At 57.3% G+C, this 19,352-nt stretch overlaps 1 protein-coding gene across 3 annotated transcripts in view; it reads left to right on the plus strand.

The window, feature by feature from the left end:
• Positions 1-18,536, plus strand: part of npdc1a (neural proliferation, differentiation and control, 1a) — a 31,336-nt gene extending 12,800 nt beyond the window's left edge. Inside the window, exons 2-10 of one of the 3 annotated variants that reach the window (XM_069183470.1) lie at positions 3,452-3,598; positions 5,869-6,024; positions 10,854-10,946; positions 11,221-11,400; positions 11,758-11,824; positions 12,570-12,654; positions 12,771-12,850; positions 12,991-13,090; positions 14,217-18,536. In XM_069183470.1, coding sequence (XP_069039571.1) covers positions 3,452-3,598; positions 5,869-6,024; positions 10,854-10,946; positions 11,221-11,400; positions 11,758-11,824; positions 12,570-12,654; positions 12,771-12,850; positions 12,991-13,090; positions 14,217-14,288 — 980 coding nt within the window. In that variant the 3' untranslated portion in view covers positions 14,289-18,536. The remainder of the gene's footprint in view (positions 1-3,451; positions 3,599-5,868; positions 6,025-10,853; positions 10,947-11,220; positions 11,401-11,757; positions 11,825-12,569; positions 12,655-12,770; positions 12,851-12,990; positions 13,091-14,216) is intronic. The other 2 variants (XM_006640578.3, XM_069183472.1) reach the window with 2 other exon arrangements.
• Positions 18,537-19,352: the final 816 nt, after the last annotated feature.

Consider the following 19,352-nt stretch of genomic DNA (forward strand, 5'->3'; position numbering starts at 1 on the left):
TTTGCAGGGGTACTCATTGCTAGTTGTCATTCTCTCTCGGGTCCCCCGAATCTGTATCGGGTCCTCCCGGATTCGCCTCTGTCCCAAACTAAAGAGAATGACTCCACCAGCCCGTCGGTTTGGGACATTTGCTTAAACCCCTGCATGCATCTGTTTGCTCTGGGTTTCTGCTTCTAGAGCGGAAATGGATGTTCTGCAGCACGGTGACCGAATTTGTGCGCGGTATTCTCAACGCGGCCTATCTAGTGTCCTACGATTTTAGCGTCTCCTGCATTGATCCTTTTTTTTAAATGGCTTCCCCATGCTGTTGGGCTTTAATGGCTGTTATTGCAGTGCTTCATCATCTAATCTTCCCGTGTTCCTCCATCGCCTGTCCAATCTGCCCCCAGTCTCTCGCAGGGCCCCCCCCTCCCGGATCGGCACTGGGTGACTCACACCTGGTGATGTCACCGGGCCAGTTGCCATGGCCGCTGTCATGGCAATGGGGGGTTGAGTTATCGGCGGGGTGTAGAGTTCGGTGCGGGAGGCTAGCGGACGAGGGTAGGGTGAACGGGAATTGTGTGGGACCCCGGGGGGGGGCAGGTGAATCCTGGTGGTTTTGCATGTTGACCATGGCCTCACTGTCACGGTGCTGTCCAGGTCTCAGTATCTCACTGTCACAGGGCAGCTGGGGGCTTCACAACGCTTTCCTTCTCCACAGAACACTGCGGGGGGGTCTCAGGGCCGGGCAGGGTCTCATGCTGACTCGGGGTCCTGCTTGAGCACCAAATCACGGCATAGTGTGTTAGTGCAGCATGGGGGATATCAGCCTGAGAAGAGAGGCGTGTGGGTTTTAAAAACTGGAAAAAAAGTTCCAGCCAGAAAACTGCAGTAGGTTCATCTGCCGCTGTTACTTTAATATATTAGATCCTGCAAATTCTCCAGGGCAGAGCCTGGACCATCCTCACCTGACCAGTTTACAGATTAGTTCGACATCTCGTGCAGGGCTGGAGTCGCTAATTACAGCGAAACTGCAGCTGTATGGAGTAGAGAGAGGCTCGGCATGTGCAGTGCTTGTGCAGCAGTATATTCATGTACAGCGCTATGTGTATTCATATGGTAGGAAAGGAATGAAAGTTCTAATAGAGTGTTGTATGAGCTGGAGGTGGGTGACCAATGACGTGTAGATGGCAAACGTTCAGTCTTCTGTCGGGTTAAGATGGCTCAGTACTGTGGGTTTCTGGCCACGTCTTCTGCACTTTAAAAACTTGGATCGCTGTGCATCGGTGTACGTGCATCGGTGTGGAGGGAAACGAGTTTGGATGCGTTTCTGCATGTTCATGTTTTGTCGCTGTATTTCTGCCTCCATGTGTCCAATTCCCAAAGACTTCCCCAACTTGTCGAACCCTTGACCCCGCTCCCCGCGGTGGAGGAGGCGGGCGGCCTGGGGACCGGTACGCCTCGCTAGGACCTGCTACCCTCCTCTTCCCCGTGTTGTTCAGCAGACGTAAGAGCCAAAACGCCACCCGCCCGAGATTGTAGTCCGGTTTTGGTCTTGCCAGCCTGCTCTCCTTGCACCAGGCCCCTCCCCCTCCCCCTTCACTTCCTGTTGACACGGTCGCCCGACTCAATCCCCGCAGGCTTCTGGCAGATGCATCGCTTGCATGTGCATGTCCGTTAACCAGCCCCTCCCTCGCCAGTCGCGCCGCGCTGTGCATTTCAGCACTAATTCCGATTAACGAGGAGGCTGTGCGTCACCGCAGGGCGATTATCTCGGCCCGCTGCCAGGCTTCTCTCATCCCCGGTTTCCCTCTCCCTCTCTCGCTCGGTCTCGCTGCGGCCGTCGGTCTCCCGCGGGGCCAGCGATCTCCGGGGCCCGGGCGGATCTGGGTCCGAGGTGAAATGGGCCGGGGTAATCGAGTTCACTTGGACGTGGAAGTCCCGACTCTGTCCCGGTCTCCGCGCTCCTCCGCTGTACCGCGGCCCCAGAGCCGATGAGTAGAGACGGGGGTTTTGCGGCGGGGTTGTTCAGGCTCGGCCGCCTTTGACCCCAGATCTCACGGCGCCTCTCTGTCCTTCCCTTTCTTTGCACCTCTGTCCTCCTCAGCTCTCTGCTCCGTGTGTCTGAGGGGGCGGGGGGGCTCCGTTCCTCTAGGGTACGCGGGGGAATTCTGAGCTGAATCGAGAGAGTCATCGGGGTGGTGATTGTGGTGGTTACCAGTGCTGCCTCAGAGCTCCATGGTCCAGGGTTCAATTCTGGCTTCGGAGGCCTGTCTGTGGGGAGTTTGCACGGTCTTCACCAGGTGCTCCATTTTGCTTCCCACTGCCCCCCCAACATTTGCCATGTGCTTGCTTTAGAATTGTGCCTCTATTTTTTTTTTTTGTTGGGGGCACTTGTCACCAGTCTAACCAGAGATGAGGGTGAGGATTTGTTCCCAGAACGACCAGTGCTGGTTCTGTAATCAAGCCAGCGCTGAAGCAGCTCGGCGACCCAGCTGGGCTTTAATGAGTGTGTATCGTGGCTGACGCTCATCACCTGGCCGTTGGAGAGTGAAAGAGCCCCCAGACTGCAGAGCCTCTCCGTTTGTTTTCCGGTTGCCTGTGCAGTTTCTCGCCGGCAGAGTCTGCCTCCTTCCCTACCGAAGGAGAGAGAGGACCCTGCGGTAAACAGGATCTGCGGCAGACGCCCACACGCTTTCCGGCCCCCCGCTGGGCTCCCGCCCCGTTCCCAGCCTCTGCTCTGCCGGCTTTCTTCTCTCCTCTAACCGCATGACGATCGTGTCGCGTTCGACCGATTTTTAATCTCCTGACTGGACCTAATAATGTCATTACACTGGCAGTAGGCATGAAAACCAGGAAATGCTGCGTCCCTCTGTCTCTCCAGGACCAGAGCAGAAGCCAGTGGTTACCCAGTCCCTCTATAACTTTCATTTTGAATTTCATTTTGATTTTGAATTTGATGGGGTTTTTTTTTTTAATTTCACACCCTCCTAATCCAGGGGCGGCCGGCTGTTTTTTTTTTTAAGCCTCGCCTGTCTGGCGGCGGTCCGGCACCCACGCGTAGGAGAGGGGCGAGGGCAGCCTGGGGGCCAAGGTCCCTGGTGCTCTGGAAATCCTGGAGCAGACCTGACTGCTATGCAGTAGGAGTGCGATTGTCTCCCCCCCCACCTGTCTCCCAGCTGGTGGTCCGTATCGCTCCCTTGTAAGCGGGGGCAGCAGGTGGAGCGAATGGTGATGCCGAGCACTTCCGAGCGGCGGGAGGGGCGGACAAGCTAGGGGGTTCTAGGGTGTCGCCTCTCTTTACAGGGAGGGCGCAGGGGAGCCCCCGTGGTTACCCTGCGACCCCTGCTGCAGCACGAGCAGCGGATCTCGAGAGCGCGGGCAGGGAGCAGTGATGTTGACCCCCCCCCCCCCCCCCCGGGGGGACAGGAGGGGGTCGTCACTCCCCTGAGCCCGTCTACTGTCGTTGCAGGGAGCGCGTGCCCCCGCAGCCTGGACTGCGCCCTCCAGCGGCGCGAGCTGTGCCCCCCGGGCTCCCCCCACTGCGGCCCCTGCATCGCCCCGCTGGTGGAGGACGAGCACCGGAACTGCGTGGCCAGGAGGAAGCAGACCCGCCCAGGTACGTACCTCACTTCCTGTCCCCTTGGCGCCTGCTGGCGGCCGGCCAGGGTTCGGGTGGACAGCCGGGTTCAGAAACTGCACCCCGGGGTGGTGGGGGCGGCACTCAGGACCGGAATGCCTCGGGAAGTCGTTAAGTTTATTAACGGCGAAAGCTGTGAGCCACTCGCTGATCGGACACGGGAATGCTGTCTGGGAAGGGCTCTGGGAACATCAGGGAGTTCATCTACAGGCGCTGGCACCTACCGCCGGAGACGGCGGGAACTGAAGGAAAATGCAAAACGGGCAGAATGACTCGTTTTTTTTTATGTTTATTTTTTTATTCCTGACGAGCAAATGTCTGGGTTTCGGAAATGACCGCAGCTCAGTTGGCGTGTCGATTTGCCTCGGGTCTAGAGGCTGTTGTGCCTGCCGGTTCAGAGCAATCCCCCCACCCCCTGGAGCCCCCGGGGGCAGGTGACAGTGCTGTGGGGTACCCAGGGTACACAGCAGGGGTGCCACGGGCCTGTATCCACTGTTGGGGGTGCGGGCCTGGCTCCGTTTCTGGATACTGATCTCCGCCCGGGCTCACTCCCCTCACTCCTCCCACCCTTAACGTCACGCACTCTCGAACCCCTGGGCACCGTGCTAACGAGCTCCTGCCTGACGAGGGAGCTGCCGGGGGAGCTGGGATAACGAGCCAGGCTAGCGAGCGGAACGCGGCGGTGACACCCTGCCTGGCAAAAAAAACCCTCCCGCGTGGCATCGGGTCAGCGCCTTAGACCTCCGGGTCGTTCCGGGTGGCGGAGAGCCGAGCCCCCACGTTGCACCTCTCTGGGCCCGGTTGGGAGGAGAGAGGCGCGCAGGCTGGCTGGCTGCCTGCCCCCCTGCCATCAATTATTCAGCGCGGCAGCTGCGGCGCTCCGGGCCTGGAAACTTTCCTTTCGGAAAGAATGGACGCCCACGGGCTTGCGTGCGGACCTGGTGTAGGATTGTGGAGATCCCGATTAGGGGCCGTGCTCGCTGGCAAAACGTGGGGCGCACAGGCCGGATTGTCAGGGACTCCTGGACTCGTTCCCCTGTAAAAGCGTCTGACCGGGGCTGGCCATCGGACTCCTGTTACAGAGCACTGTGGGCCACCTCAGGTTTCGCAGTGTTGCCAGCATTAGGTGGAGGATGGTTTTGCGTTTTGAACAATTACTGAAAATACGTTTAGCGTAACTGGAAATGTTATTTTAATTCCACGGTTTGTCTGTGCAAGTTTGATTAAGCCGGGGTGACGAGATTAAATGGCTCCATCAGCCCGTGCTGACTCGTTTGCGAGAGCTCTGCAGGCGGTAAAACCCGGAACTGGTCACCGGCCGTCCCGGGAATGGATTCACACCCCTGATATTCGCTCCTGATCCGGGAAGGTAGGCCGGGTCTTCTGGTTTCGGAAGAACTGCGGCCCTCTGGGGCCAGGAGTGGAGCTCACTGCGTGGTTTCGTGGTAGAAACAGTGCAGATTAGGGAAGCGCAGAAGATCATGGAGGTGTGTTAAATCATGATGCAAACCAAGAGAGACCAGCGGGAACAGTGTAGCAAACTGGCAACTAATCTACTGTGAAGAGATTTCTATTAGTGTTGCTCTCATCCACAGAGGAACAGAGGATTATTCTTTAGGTCGAATATCTACAGCACAGCAATCTGCTGGGCCCTTTCCAAGACTTGGTTACTGTGATATTCCCTGAGGGGTGTTTCTGGGTCACAGTATTTCAGTGGCGTCATCGTTAGATCTTCATGTGGCGTTTGTTCATCTGGTAAAAGGACACTTTGTGTTGGTAGCCATGGCGGTGGGGTGGGGGAGGCGGGGGTGACTGGTTGAGTTTGCAGGAGGAAGTTGTGCGTGTTGTAGTGACTAACGCCCCGCGCGTGAGAGGAGCTGAGCTGCGTGTAAGCTGCACACTAACCCCACTGCGTGTGTGTGTGTGCCTGCTGCCACTGTACTCTCACTCAGCACCCTGCTGTCTGTGGGCACCCACAGCATCACTCTGCGTCAGAGGGGGAGAGGGAACGGAGGAAAGACAGGAGAGGAAAGAAGGGGAAAGGGAAGTAGTAGGGATGAGGGAAGCAGGAAGGAGCACAAAGCGAGACAGACGAAGGGAATTCCCCAACGAGACGGAGACGCACAGTGGGATGACGCTGACCTCTGACCTCTCGTGGCAGGGTGCTGCCCAGCCTCGGTGCAATCTCACCCCCCCCACCCCCGTCCCCCTCTCCCCTGCCCCGGCGCAGCTTTTAACTTCCGTAAAAGATCTTCTTTTCCCTCTCCGGAACGACCAAGCCCTCTCTTCCTTGCCTGCCACGAGCACGTGGCGCCTCCTGTTACCCAAGATGCTTTGTGCCATGGCGGCGAGGCGCCTGGCCCCTCCCAACCAGTCCCACAAGCGCCGGCTCCGTGTCCACTCAGGTAAGGCGCCCCGTTTTCTCCTGGGGTGGAGTGACCTAATTCCTTACTTATATAGCACTTCTCTGGACGCTCCACTCAAAGTGCTGTACAGGTCATGGGGAATCCCACTACCACCACCAGTGTGCAGCCCCACCTGGATGAGGCGCCAGTCCGCTCCCCACACACCAGCTCTCAGTGGGGAGGAGAGCAGAGGGATGGAGCCAGTTCAGAGAGGGGGGTTATTAGGAGGCCATGACTGGTAAAGGCCAGGGGGAAATTTGGCCAGGACACCGGGGTAACACCCCTACTCTTCTCGAGAAACACCCTGGGATTTTTAATGACCACAGAGTGTCAGGACCTGGGTTTTATGTCTCATCCGAAGGACAGCGCCTTTTTTGCAGTACAGTGTCCCCGTCACTATACTGGGGCATTAGGACCCACACGGACCGCAAGGTGAGCGCCCCCTGCTGGCCCCACTAACACCTCTTCCAGCAGCAGCCTTAGTTTTTCCCAGGAGGTCTCCCATCCAGGTACTGGCCAGGCTCACACCTGCTGGGCTCCAGTGGACTGCCAGTGGTGAGCTGCAGGGTGATATAGCTGCTGGTTCTGTTGGGCCTTGCCTAGTCAGGTTCTGTTGGGCGTTGCCTAGTCAGGTTCTGTTGTCTAACCTGCGCTCCAGCCCCTTCAGTATGTAGTCAGCCATGACGTGAGGTGAGACACCAGGTGAGGCCACAGGAGAGTGGGACTAAAGGGAGGAACTCCAGAGCACAGGCTGGTGTCCTGCGCTTGTGATTGTGCCTGGAGGAGAGGAGAGGAGGGATAATGGGATTAAAGTCTCCGAGGGGGGGGAGATTTATTCCCTGCTCTTCCAGATGTTTTGTCTCCATTCAGTGTGGAACTCAGGGCCAGAAAAGGACAGTTCACCCCCACCCCCCCCACCCCCTCCCACTGCAGTTTTGGATGGAGGAATACTGGAAGGCTTCCTGTTTTTTTTAAATAAAAAATGTAACCTTTTATTCTTGAAGCTTCTCTTGACTTCTCTAGTCCCCCCTGGCACTTGCAGTGTCACCCCAGCCTGACACATCCCAGCAGGACAGGTCTCCGGTGGGGTTTCCACTGGTGCTCACCTCCCCTTGAGTCCACGAGTCCAGCCCTGGATGGGGCTTGACAGGAGCTTCACCTACCAGAGTACAGCTGTGATGTCTTCTCTTTCCTGGTTGCACTCTTGGGGGAAACAGCATCTGTTCGAGCTGTTCCAAAACGCGCCACCAGGGGGGCGCCGTGCAGGTCGCTCCCTCTCAGCCGCGCTCGAGGGGTAGCCGCTACCTGTACCGTCTTTCCTGCATCTTTTCGGGGGTTTCCATGGAAACCGCTGTCCAGTCGTCAGTGTGTCAGGGTGACCGACTTGAATCTCTTTCCACTGACCACTCTCGTCACACACGCCCTCCCCTTGCAGAGGCAGAGGGAGCTGCATCACAGCTGTTCCAGCACACACACACACACACACACACACACACACACACAAGGGCTGAGAGAGCTCTTATTTAGTTGTTTTTTTTTAAGCCTGCTCTTTCTGTTTGAGGTGGGCGTTGTTTGTGATCTTGTCAGCATGTCTTTTTAGAAGAAAAACAGCCACAGCAAAGACAGGCTTGTCGCTAATCCCTGCTCCACCTGTCGTTGTGCCAGAACACGATCTTGTTTCCCGGTGACCATCTGTGTTTGAGAGCTGAGCTCTTCCCCTCTCTCCTTCAGACGCCTGCAAGAATGTGATGTAGGTCAGCGGCTCTGATTGAATCTGAAACGCTCTCCACTCCTCATAGTCATGCTAAGAACAGTCGGAAAATACAGGCATTAGTGTGACTTGGGAAGAGAAAGGTTGGTGAAAGACCTGGGCTCCTACTGAGGTAGATCCTGAAGTGTCTCTCTCCTGGTTTAGTTTAGCCTAGCTCTTAATTGCTTAATTGGACCAATTAAGCTCAAGTTGATTGAAGCTGCCTATAAACGCTAGGGGCGCCTCTCTCTGGAGTAGTTCGGTATTGGAAGATGAGGTTGTCTTGTGAAGCAGCTGGAAAGGAAGATAAAAAGTTGAATTGAGCCCATTCTTGGTTTCAATTAAGCTCGGATTTAGTGAAAACGTCAAGACAGGTGTTCCCACACCCCCACGCTGAGCCAGGTTCATAAGGGATTGTGATTAGACATTGCGGTTGGGGTTATAGACTCTGGAAGAAGAGGACAGCCTGTGAAGGCTATTTGTCATGAAGTAGTTCAGGTGGGGAGCTGTGTCTTCTCTTTTCAGCATGGAATAAAGCTCTTACTTGTTCCTCATTTTGTCATTAATATAACATTGGGCAGAGTGGAAACAGGCTCCTGTTGCAGAGCACTGGCAATCCATTTCAGAATTAACCCGATGCTGGGATTTGTATTGAAGAGGCAGCAAATCATTTCAGGTAGTATCACTTTTAACCATGCACATATTCTATGCCAGTTTGCTCAGCAATGAGGAACCTCAGATATTTAGCACCCAGGTGCAGAACCTGCAACTGCTTAAACCCAGAGTGCAATGAAGCACCTGAGAACGCATGTTGCTTGCTCTGGTCAGTGAGCGCTAATGTCATCTGTTTTCTCGAAAGTGGCCACAGGAGGGCAGCACTGTCTTGGCATTAGTTGCTGTGTCACAGAATTCAATTATCCAGGCAAAGAGCTAAATATGTATGATAAAATCAACACTTCTATTGAGACAGCTGCATGCAGAGCATTCTCCTGATAGCTGGTAGCTGTGTGACGGCTTAGCAGGATTTTGTTTTCTCTGTGATTCACATAAACACACGCCAGTATGTGTTTTTTCTCGAGATTTAAAGTATACAATGTTTTGTAAATTTTTACTTGGCACGTCTGCCTTGCATTTAGAGGATGTGTATGTGGGTGCAGATATTAGTCAATGTGGATACGAATTCTGGGAAGGAGTTTATTTTTTCTAAAGTAAACCCTCTTGAACTGTATTTTTTCTAAACCAGCTGATCTTTATTTTTTAGTCTAAAAGCACCCAAGCTCTTTTGCATGGTTGCGTTTTGACCCCTTGTCGCAGATTATAGAGTCAGTGGGAAGGTCCGCAGAAGTATGGATCTGCACGTGTTTGAGTCTCCTCTAGCTGCGGAACTACAGGTCTTGCGAACCCGACTCTGTCATTAGCACCTCCTCTGAGCCTGGGGCACTGGCCATGAACAATTACGCCGAGACGATGGGACCCCCTGGTGGTTCTGAAGGGACCCCACAGCTCTCCAGTCACTCATGTCACGGAGTCTTGTGGGGGGAGCACATAGACATGGAGACACGCTTGCAGACACGCAGACAGTTTTCGTCTAGGTGCTGCTGCAGCAAGAGACACGCAGACAGGCCTGCTGCACGCAGACACAGAGACACGCAGACAAACACAGACACGCGCACTGCACTGCTGGAGAGGGCTACACTTCTTGCTTAGAAATGGGACTAGCCAGGAACTGAGTTACTGGGGGCAGAGGCTGCCCGAGACGAGCCGGTCCAGACGTCGATCAGAGTACTTGGGCGTATACTTGTGTGCGTGTTATTTCACACATTCCTGTGTTCCGGGTGATATGCTGGGGTTTTTCTTGTCCTTAACGCTTGCTGGATTGGCCTTCACAATGGCTCTCAGAACATGGGAGCCGAGTCTGCCAAGGAAAAGGAACTCAGAGTCTCTGATAGACGTGTAGTTTGTCCCGAGCAAATTTCTTTACAGCTTCCTGCAGATGTGCAGCAGTGTTGATGCCAAACCAGGTGACTATAAGTTCCCCCACCCCCCCACCATACACACCATTGTACATCAGCAGGGGGGGTAGTTTCAGAAGGGCAATTAATAGCTGTCCCTCCCACCCCAATTCAGAGCTCCATCTGTCCTAGTTAGCGGCCGGCCACAGTCAGTGTGTTTGCTCTCTCCGGGCTCTGTGACCCCTGCTGCTCAGGTGGAGCTCAGAGCCCCTGTTTACCTCCAGTCTAGGGGGAGGAAAGGGGTTTGTGGGGGTGGGGGGCAGGGTTATTGATCCTGTGCCCCCCCGCGGTGCTCTGTCGCTCTGCCACACACGCACTGCGAGCCCCTGGTTGCTAGGAGAGGCCCGGGCCTGTGCTGGCTCCGGAATGCGGCCTCTGCTGTTAACATCCGTATCTCGTCCGTCGGGACGACGGGCTCTACAGTCTGTCCCTTCTGTTCTTCCCAGCGGCACAGACTCGTGCTCTCGCAGTGACTCCGCGGAGTCCGCACGCACGCACAGCGACCCCGTCTCGCACAAACACGCACGCACATGCAAGTACAGTGACCTTTTTCCCCACAGAGATATACACACACACAGCGACCCCATTACACACAAACACACACTCACATGCAAGCACAGTGACCTCTTTCCACAGAGATTTACTTACACACACACACACACACACACACACACACAGTGACCTCTTTCCACAGAGATTTACACACACACACACAGTGACCTCTTTCCACACAAACGTGCTCTTACACACACATGCTCGGTGATGCCACTCCACACAAGCCTGCAGACACGCAAACGGGCACTTACTCGTGCGCCGGGTCCCCATATTCACACAGAGACGCACGAGTGAGTTGTGGCGCTGCCTCTCCCATCACGTCTGTGCGGAGAAGTTGGAGCAGGGGCTGCAAAGGAAGAGGTTGCGATGCACTGCATACTGAAAGGAAAGAGAAGCAAAGTTAAAGTACCCTGCAGCCAAAACATTGTGTCTCTTTTCCTTTTTTCCTGCCTCTATCACACAGTATTAGTGTGTTCATCTGCAGAGGATTTAAAGCTCTGTGTCGCCCTCAGGTAAGGAGACTCCACTCCCAGAGCTGGATGAAGAGATAGACTACCTGTCGTCCATCATTGCCAAGCAGCAGCAGGCGGAGCTCGGCAAGCCAGGTACTGCACCGTGCTGCCCCCTGGGTCCAGCTCTTCCTCACCCCTTCCTTCTGCCTGCCTCCTCCTCTTCCCCATCTCTCCACTGTGCCTGTCCTTCAGTGTCTGTCTGTGTCCGTGTGCTCAGAATGTCCGGCAGTGTCCAGTCTCTCTGTCTCTGTCCGTGTCCGTGTGCTCAGAATGTCCGGCAGCGTCCAGTGTCTGTGTCCGTGTGCTCAGAATGTCCGGCAGCGTCCAGTCTCTCTTCTTCACGTCCCCCTGCCTCTGTCCATCGCAGGCCCCTCGCCCCAGCCCGGCCCGAAGCAGAGCAACCCGGCCCAGGAGCATGGCCCCCCCCACTCCGCCACGGGACGCCCCCGAGCCAGCCCCTCGCCCCCCAGCGCCGCCCCCACCCAGGCAGCTGGGCGGGGGGGGCCCGTGACGTCCCCGTACCCCAGCAGCGACAGCCTGCTCATCGGTACGTACCCGTCGGCACGGAGCGGAAGAGCGCCCCACTTGTGTTTCAGGGAGTCGGGCCAGTTTCACCCGTCCCAAAGCCCCCCCCTGCTGACTCTCCGCGCTCGCTTAGCCGCTGTGGGGTCCTGTTGTCCAGTGAGAAGCCGGCCGTGGAATCGACCCAGTTTCGGCATAATGGCCCGTGGAAATGAAGTTTCTCCGGCAGCGTTGCGCCCGCGAGGGGGGGCCGTGACGCCCGCAAAGCCGGTCGATCCGTTGGTTCCGCCTCTCTTCCTCTCTCCTCCGCCCCTGCTCTCATATCTCTCTCTCTCTCTGCCTCGTCCTCCTCCTCATTCTCCCTCCGTGTCCCGCTCCGCAGTCATGATCGCGGTGTGCATCGTCGTGGGGACCGCGGCCCTCATCGTGGCGGGAGTCTGCTGGATCAGGTGAGCCGGGGGTCCCCCCCCAACCCCCCCCGTCATTATTAGTCATCCGTTCGGCTGCCACTTTTATACAGCTGGGTGTTGGACTGGGGGGATTCTCCGAGGGATTCGGGGAAAGAGAAGTAAAAGAGCCGGGAAGCGGATCTGGGCTCCCGGATGAGTGGAGGGGTTTGTGGGTTTAAAATTCCAGGGGCGGACATGGCTGTACCCCCTCCCCCCCCCCAGAAAGGCACCCCGACTTCTCCAGCACAACCTGCTGTATCAGATGTCACCAGATTGTGCAGTAGCAGGGGATTGGAGCCTCGACACATTACTGGACAGCCTGGATTGGAACCTCTGGTGGCCTGGATCGGAGCCCGGGACAGACAAATGCCGGGGAGTCCGTGTTTACAAGGGCAGCGTTGAATGCATGCAGGGGGGGGCGGTGTGCGGCGTGGCTCGTGGACGGAGGGCAGTCATGGGATGGGGATGAGGACACAGTGCCTTAGTAGTGTGCAGTGTGACTCCCAGCGTGATAATCGCCCGGATGCCGGATGGACACGCTCACTGTCGGGGGGGGAGGTCAACACCATTGACGGAGAAGGTTGCTGGGAGTGCAGGAGTTGGGGCAGTGTGCAGGCACAGACTGGAGGGGGGTGGTGATCGGCCGAGCGAGGCAGCGAGGGCGACGCACAGGGGGGTGGTGAGCCCGCCTGGTGCTGCCTCTGCCGCTCTGTGGCGCGGGCGCTGATGTGTGCTCCCCCTGCAGGTTGCAGAAGGACGTGCGGCTCGCCCAGAAGGTGGACTACCCCGCCTTCGGGGTGATGGGGCCCAGCTCCTTCGACAGCACCTCGGTGAGCGCCCTGCCCGTTTTCCCTCACGGGTCAACCCCGCCAAGAGCGCCGTTTGTAAAGCTCAGGCGGCGTGGCGCGGTAGTGCTCAATCTCCTCTCTCCTGCTCCTCTGCGCAGCCCGGGGATAAGAAGCTGGCCCAGAGTGCTCAGATGTACCACTACCAGCACCAGAAGCAGCAGATGCTGTCCCTGGAGAAGTGAGTACGGCCCAGTTTCAGGACCGGGAGCGTTTTTCTCGTTGGGTCGGCGCCAGTGGCACCGCTCTGTCTGCCACTGTGTCCTCCACCCTCTCTGTCTCTGTCTCTCTCTGACTGTCCACTGGGACGTCTCACTTCAGGCACAAAGACGAGCCCAAGATTCCCGACTCCGGCACCACGACGGACGAGGAGAACGAGGATGGGGACTTCACTGTGTACGAGTGTCCCGGCCTGGCACCGGTGAGCGTCCGGACCCCAGGGTTCTGTAAGGGGAGCCAGGTCGGCATCGGTCACCTGGCTCTTGGCTCGTTGTCCCGGCGATGGCCTGGGACCCTCCCGCCCGGCGCTGTGGACCTGCAGCTTGTCTTGAGACAGCGGGCTCCAACGCTGGGCATCTCCCTCTCTCTCTCCGGGGTGATGCAGCTAAAGCCCCTAAAGCCGGATCGTATGCGGGCGGTGATCCCGACCCGCCCGGCGATTCCCAGGGGTATTTCCCAGCCCACTTCCCTGAACCCCACTCGGAACCTCGGGTCTTCCCCAGCGGAGTGGGGCAACTGCTTCTAGTTCTGCTGGGCCTTAAGAGAGCAGCATCTCCCAGGAGCTGCGCATATGTTCTTGATAATGCACTCCGACAGCTTCCCGGGAACTGAAATCCCCCCTGCGGTCTCTGTGTCCTTAAAGACGCAGGTGTGTCTGCTCACCTCAAACCGACGCTGAGTTTATGCGCCGAAAGGTGGCAGTGCTAGGACCCCCCCCCACCCACAACACTGCGCCCCGCAATCCAGACTGCCTCTCTGAGAGCTGTGCCGCAGAACCGGATTGTGTTAATTTTGTGTGCTGGGACGCCCGGAGGTTGTTTCTAGATCTGCCGATGGCGTGCAGGGTCCCAGGCTGTCTGTTCCGTTGCCCCCACGGTATCTGCACCCCTCTCCCTTCCGATCCGGAGCTCCGCCCCCCTCCGGCTGCGTCGGGGTGGGCCGGGGGCTCTGTGTACAGCGCCGTTGCCGTGGCGACGTGAGAGGCAGGAGGTGTGATGTCATTCCCTTTTCTCATGCAAACGCGGCGAGAGCCGCCGCCCCCAGCCCACGCCGCCGCCCTGCTCCTCGCGGGCCTGCGTTCTCCCGGCAGACCTCGGGCCGTGGGCTAGATTGTTCCTTACTCCCACAGTCCCCCTGTGTCGGGATGTTCCAGGCTTGTCTCCCGCTGGCGGTTTTCAATCAAGTTTCGCGTAGTTCAAATTCTGCCTCGGGTCAGTGAATGGAGCCAAAACCCAGAATCTGAAACCGTCGGCAGAGTGAGGAGCTGCAGCAGGAGCAGTGAAATAATAATAATAATAATCACGTCTGTAATGTCTGTGCCGTTTCAGACTGGAGAGATGGAAGTGAAGAACCCTCTCTTTGATGACTCCTCTCTGCATCCCCAACGGAACCACAAATAGTCTGGAGACAGATGGATAGACACGCGGGACAGACGCACGCACCGAGACAGAATCACACACACACACACCGAGATGGACAGACACGCACACGCACGCACGGAGTCGCACAGGCCGACACGGATCCCCAAGCACGCGCGCACACACATGCCCACCAAGGGCCGAGCCTTCGCCGATCCTCTCCGCGCCGCCCAGCCCCCTGCTCCCCCGAGAGGAGGAAGCAGGAGAGGGGGAATACTGAGCGTCTCCTCCCTACTGGGGGGGGGGGAGGAGATGCTTCACAAAGGGAACTGCCAGAACGTGCTGGGGAGCTGCGCTGCCCCCTGCTGGTCGGGCTGTGGAACTGCACCCAGGGGGAGCTGCTCCGGGGTCTCGATACCTCCTACGTCCAGCACACGATAAAAACACAGATCTGCGGCCTGGTATCTGCTTTACTCCGTTTTCTTATCGGGTTTTTATTCCTCAGTTCCCTCCTTTTTAAACGTGGTTGTATTTTATTTTTATTTGACTGTATGTTTTATGTTAGTGGCTCGTGCGCGAGGTAGGGCCGGGATAGCGTTGGAGAGGACACGACTCTGCGCATCTGTAACCCTGTCCCTCCACCACGCGGGGTGAGACGGAGGCCCTCTCCCCGAGGTCCAGCCCGACGTCGGCCACCATGTTGGTCTCGAGAGTTGGCGCTGCTGTCTCCCAGTTCTGCGGGCCTCTCCCTGCTCCTCGGCCGGCGCACTTTCCAGCAGCCCCTGACCCGAAGAGGACCGCTCTCCCGGGTGCCGGTTCATCCTGTGGCTTTATTCGGAGCTGCCTTGGAAAAGCGCTGGGAGCCGGAGAGCCCCTCTCTCTCACTCCCGCCCAGACCCGCCAGCCGGCTTCAGCGCCTCCTGTTATTGCATTCCCAGACTTTTCCTAGAGCTCGTTCCTCGATGTGGGCAGGCCGGAGCGTCTCCGAAAAGTGGAACCGATGTCCAAATCTGCCCGGGGCACATTTGTGTTAGCCTTCCTCCGTCCTCACCATCGTCATCCTCGCAGCGATAGTCGCCCACTGGGACCCAGAGACCTGCAGCGCGTGGGACCAGACCTGGGTTCTGGCACAGGGTTGTCCTGTGCCCTTAGTCGCCCCTGATCTCCTGACGAAGATGATCTTTGGCCAAAGGGGGCTTAAGCAGATGGAGAGCCCACCGCCCAGCTGCGGTCGGTCACAACAGGCTCTGGTCTCCCTTTCTGTCTACCCCAACACTTCACTCGTGCAATGGCACTGTACTGGCGCCCTGCGCTGCCCGGAGAGAGGAGGTGCCCGCTTCTGGATGAGAACAGAAAAAGGAAGGCCCAGAGGCTGGTTTTGATTCCAAAACTGATGAGATGTTATCGCTGCAACGTTCTCTTTCACATGTGCGGGCAGTCAGGTAAAGATGGGTGGGGGTGATGGCCTGTGCGTTCGGTCGTATGATGTCTGTGGGCACAGAGCAGTTGGCACAGTGGAAGGAAAAGTGATTGATAGTCACATGGAAACTAAATGCAGACAGAAACCTCCTATGTGAGTAGATCATTAATTCAACAGTAGTCTGAGGCCATGGCTTACAGTAAACTCTTCTTATTGAAAATAAGTGTGTACAGCCTGCAAAGTACTGCCAGGAGTCCTGCCGATGGTAGGCTTTCGATAGCTCTCCACAGTGGGGATTGGGGCAGAGGAGTTCAGGGTGACGTCTCGGTGTCTGTCTGTGGGCTGACGTGCGTCTCAGGAGGCCCCTTCCCGATCAAGAATGAGCAAGAGGTGACAAAGACGTTTTTTCGCTTGATGTTGAAAAAAATTCCAAAATGTGTGTCCAGTTCTTTTTGTTCCAGAGGATCCCCAAATCACTTCCCAGCATGAAGGGGGCTCTGCTCCTCCCCCACCCCCCCTCCTTCCAGGTGAGGAGAGCAGTTTTCCTGCTTTCTTTGAATTCCCTTCCTGCAGAATCTGCAGGGCCTGCCCTGGGGAAGTTTGGGAAGAACCGTGTTTCCTCTGCAAACCTCGAGCCCTGGTGTTCCTGCCCCACCACGTTGCCAACTAACGCCCCCCACCTCCAGGCCAAGCCTGCCCAGCTGGAGAAGCCCACTGGTGACACCTGAAGGCAAACCGCAGGAGAGAGGCCACAGGCGGGGTAGTCAGGGTGGGGCTCTTCTTTACTCAAAGAGTGGCGGAGGTGGGTGCCGTGCCGCCTCCTTCCCTGGGGGGGTCAGCCCGAGGGATTCCCAGAAACACTGCGCCCCCTGAGCTCACCGGCTGCAGGCTGAACGCCAGCAGGCGTGGAGAAGGGGGGGCGGCTCGCGAGGAAAGGCAGCCCGTCTCGGTCCCGCGTGTGTGCGTGTGTGCGTGTGTGTGTGACCTGACCTCGTTTTCCTTGCCTCTTTCCCACACACGCGCACACGCACACGTGTCACGGGCAAGACGAGGTTCGTAACGAGCTGCTGTTATTTCTAGTTCATGTTCTGTGCTGCGTTGTCCGTTTTGTAATGGCGCGTGTGGTGGGGTGTCGTCAGCTTTGTAGCGCCCCTTGTGTTATCAGCCAGGCTCCTCTCTTTCACTGTGTGCAGCGGGGGCACGTGGGGAAGACGGAATGAAAGGCTAAGGGGGAGCTGTGCTGCACCGGGCACCCCAACAGAATTCCGGTGCAGCCCAGGCGCTATAGGAGCGCTACAAAGGGGGAGCTGGGCTGCACCGGAATTCTGTTGGGGTGCCCGGTGCAGCACCTCGATTGCCTCTGTTGGGGTATCTGGGCTGTTGTGAGGGGACAGAAATCCCAGCGCACGACCCTTGGCCTTCCCCTGGAGCAGCAACTGCCGTGGCTGTGGTGTGGGGGGGGGGTGGGGGTTCATTCTCGTTTATGGCTCAGAAGTGAAGGTTGCAGGTTCAAATCCTGAGTGAGTGGGGGCACAGCTGTAGTACGGTTGAGCAAGGCACATCTCCCCCCCAGAAGCTCCAATAACGTGCTCGGTTTCGGAATCCCAAAAATTCTGTAGGAGGACTGTGGGCCTGGAGCCCTGCTGTTGTCCGCTCCAGGGGTACACCGTTTGAATAATCGCTTGCGATGTCTATTCTGCTTTTTATCCCAAGCGCTCCGCCCCTCTGCACCAGCACCCCCCCCCGGGTTCTCCGGCCCGGTCCGGCAGGGTCACTGGTGTCCGTCGGGTTTTCGTCCCAGCTCGGGTCCACACCCGCGGTGGAGGAGCCGGGCTGTCAAAGACGTCCGTCGAGCTCGTACCCGCAGCCGGCCGGCCGGGACCCGTGGTTTCGGGGTTACGGTCTGCACGCCGAACCGGCTCCGGTTTCGCCTGGGCCCACGGGCCTGTGTCTGACTGAACGGCTCTGTGCCGGTCGGGATGCGGAGTCTGTATGTGACCCGTCCACAGCAGGAGTGGCTCTTCTCCGGGTATCCTCCTGGTTAGAGCCCAGGTGTCCTGTGTGCGTTCCCTTCTGAGCCTCGGGACCCGGCACAGAGCTGACGCCAGTTACGTATCCCAGTGGACTTTTTACGAGCTGAATGTAAATGCACACATACCCCCCAGCTAGCAGGCTAGACCCCGATGAGCCTGCGATTAAGAAGCCGACTGGAGCAGAACCCAGCAGAGAGGGGTGCCTTTGCCGCACCAGGGCCAGGAACCTCAAGTTGACGCAGACGAGCTGCTTGGGTTCAGGGGAAAATTGGAGGCGAACGCCTTGCGTTTGAAGCTGAGGATGTTTTTTAGGAACTGCGGACTGGCAGGGGAGAGGCTGGGGGATGGGGGGGAGAGAGAGAGAGAGAAAGGGAGCTGTGCCCTGGGGCAGCTGAAGAGAGGCGAGAGTGTAAGATGGGGCTGTAGGAGCCAGTGTATGGTCACGCCAGGACTAGAAAGAAAGTGAATTAAAAGCACAGAGAGCAGGGAGTGGTTTTTGTTGATCTGTGCATGGAAGGGGGCAGTTAACTTCGAAGGGGTGACCGCCGTCAGCCCAGCGACTTGTAGGGAGGGGGGAGGGCACAGGAGAGTAGTTGATTCTACCCAACAGCCAGTCACGACAACCACCACCAAAAAAAACCCAAGTGCTCAGGCCTGCGTTCTCGGTCCGCGCCAACGCTGTGAGCTCCCTGCCTGTTCCTTCTGGGCTGTCCGAGACTCGGAAACTCTTTGCAGCCGGGGCTGTTTGACCTGCATGCGAACGTGAATTCATACATCCAAAACGTGGTCTAAAAAGAATGGAGATGATGAAATAAATATTTATATTATGTTAAAACACCTGAGCTTGCCGTGTCTTATTGGGACCTGTTCGCTGTCGTGGGGCTAGACGGACAGATGGGGTGAGAGAGCTGGGAGGTGGTGGTAATTCCTGGCGGTGCGATTCACAGCCCAGGGTGGAGTGGAGCTCTTGCACTTGGTCGAACGTCCCCGGATCTCATGAGCCTTGCGGCTAAGGGCTCTGCAACGACCAAGCGGTCAGGCATGCAAGCACGACGGCCCCCTGTTGCACCACATCCCTGGTCCCCATACTGGAGCACCGGCTTGGAAATTCTGGACCGGGGTGGGGGGGAGGCGCCACCTACTGGTACTGATGTGCCTTCTGCACAGTGCCTGACCTCTAATCTTGGGGACGGTAAAGTGTGTGACCGCTTGTCATTGACCGCTGGTCCTGTGCAGGACAGCACAGTCATTGACCGCTGGTCCTGTGCAGGACAGTACAGTGACTGACCATATGGTCCTGTGCAGGACAGTACAATCATTGACCGCTGGTCCTGTGCAGGACAGTACAGTGACTGACCATATGGTCCTGTGCAGGACAGTACAATCATTGACTGCTGGTCCTGTGCAGGACAGTACAGTGACTGACCATATGGTCCTGTGCACGACAATACAGTGACTGACCATATGGTTGTGTTCTGTACATCTTGGATATCGGTCTACCTCACTTCTCCTGACACCCCCACACTCAGCCCTGGATCTCCGTGTGAGTAGCTGCTCGATGTGTGTGTTTTAGAAAGGGGGTTCAGATTGTCTTCTGCTTTTTAACCCCTTGCTCACTCCCCTCCTGCATGCTTTCTCCTGCACCCTCTTCCT

This window comes from Lepisosteus oculatus, chromosome 24 (genome assembly GCF_040954835.1).
Source record: "Lepisosteus oculatus isolate fLepOcu1 chromosome 24, fLepOcu1.hap2, whole genome shotgun sequence".
NCBI classification, from domain to species: Eukaryota; Metazoa; Chordata; class Actinopteri; order Semionotiformes; family Lepisosteidae; genus Lepisosteus; species Lepisosteus oculatus.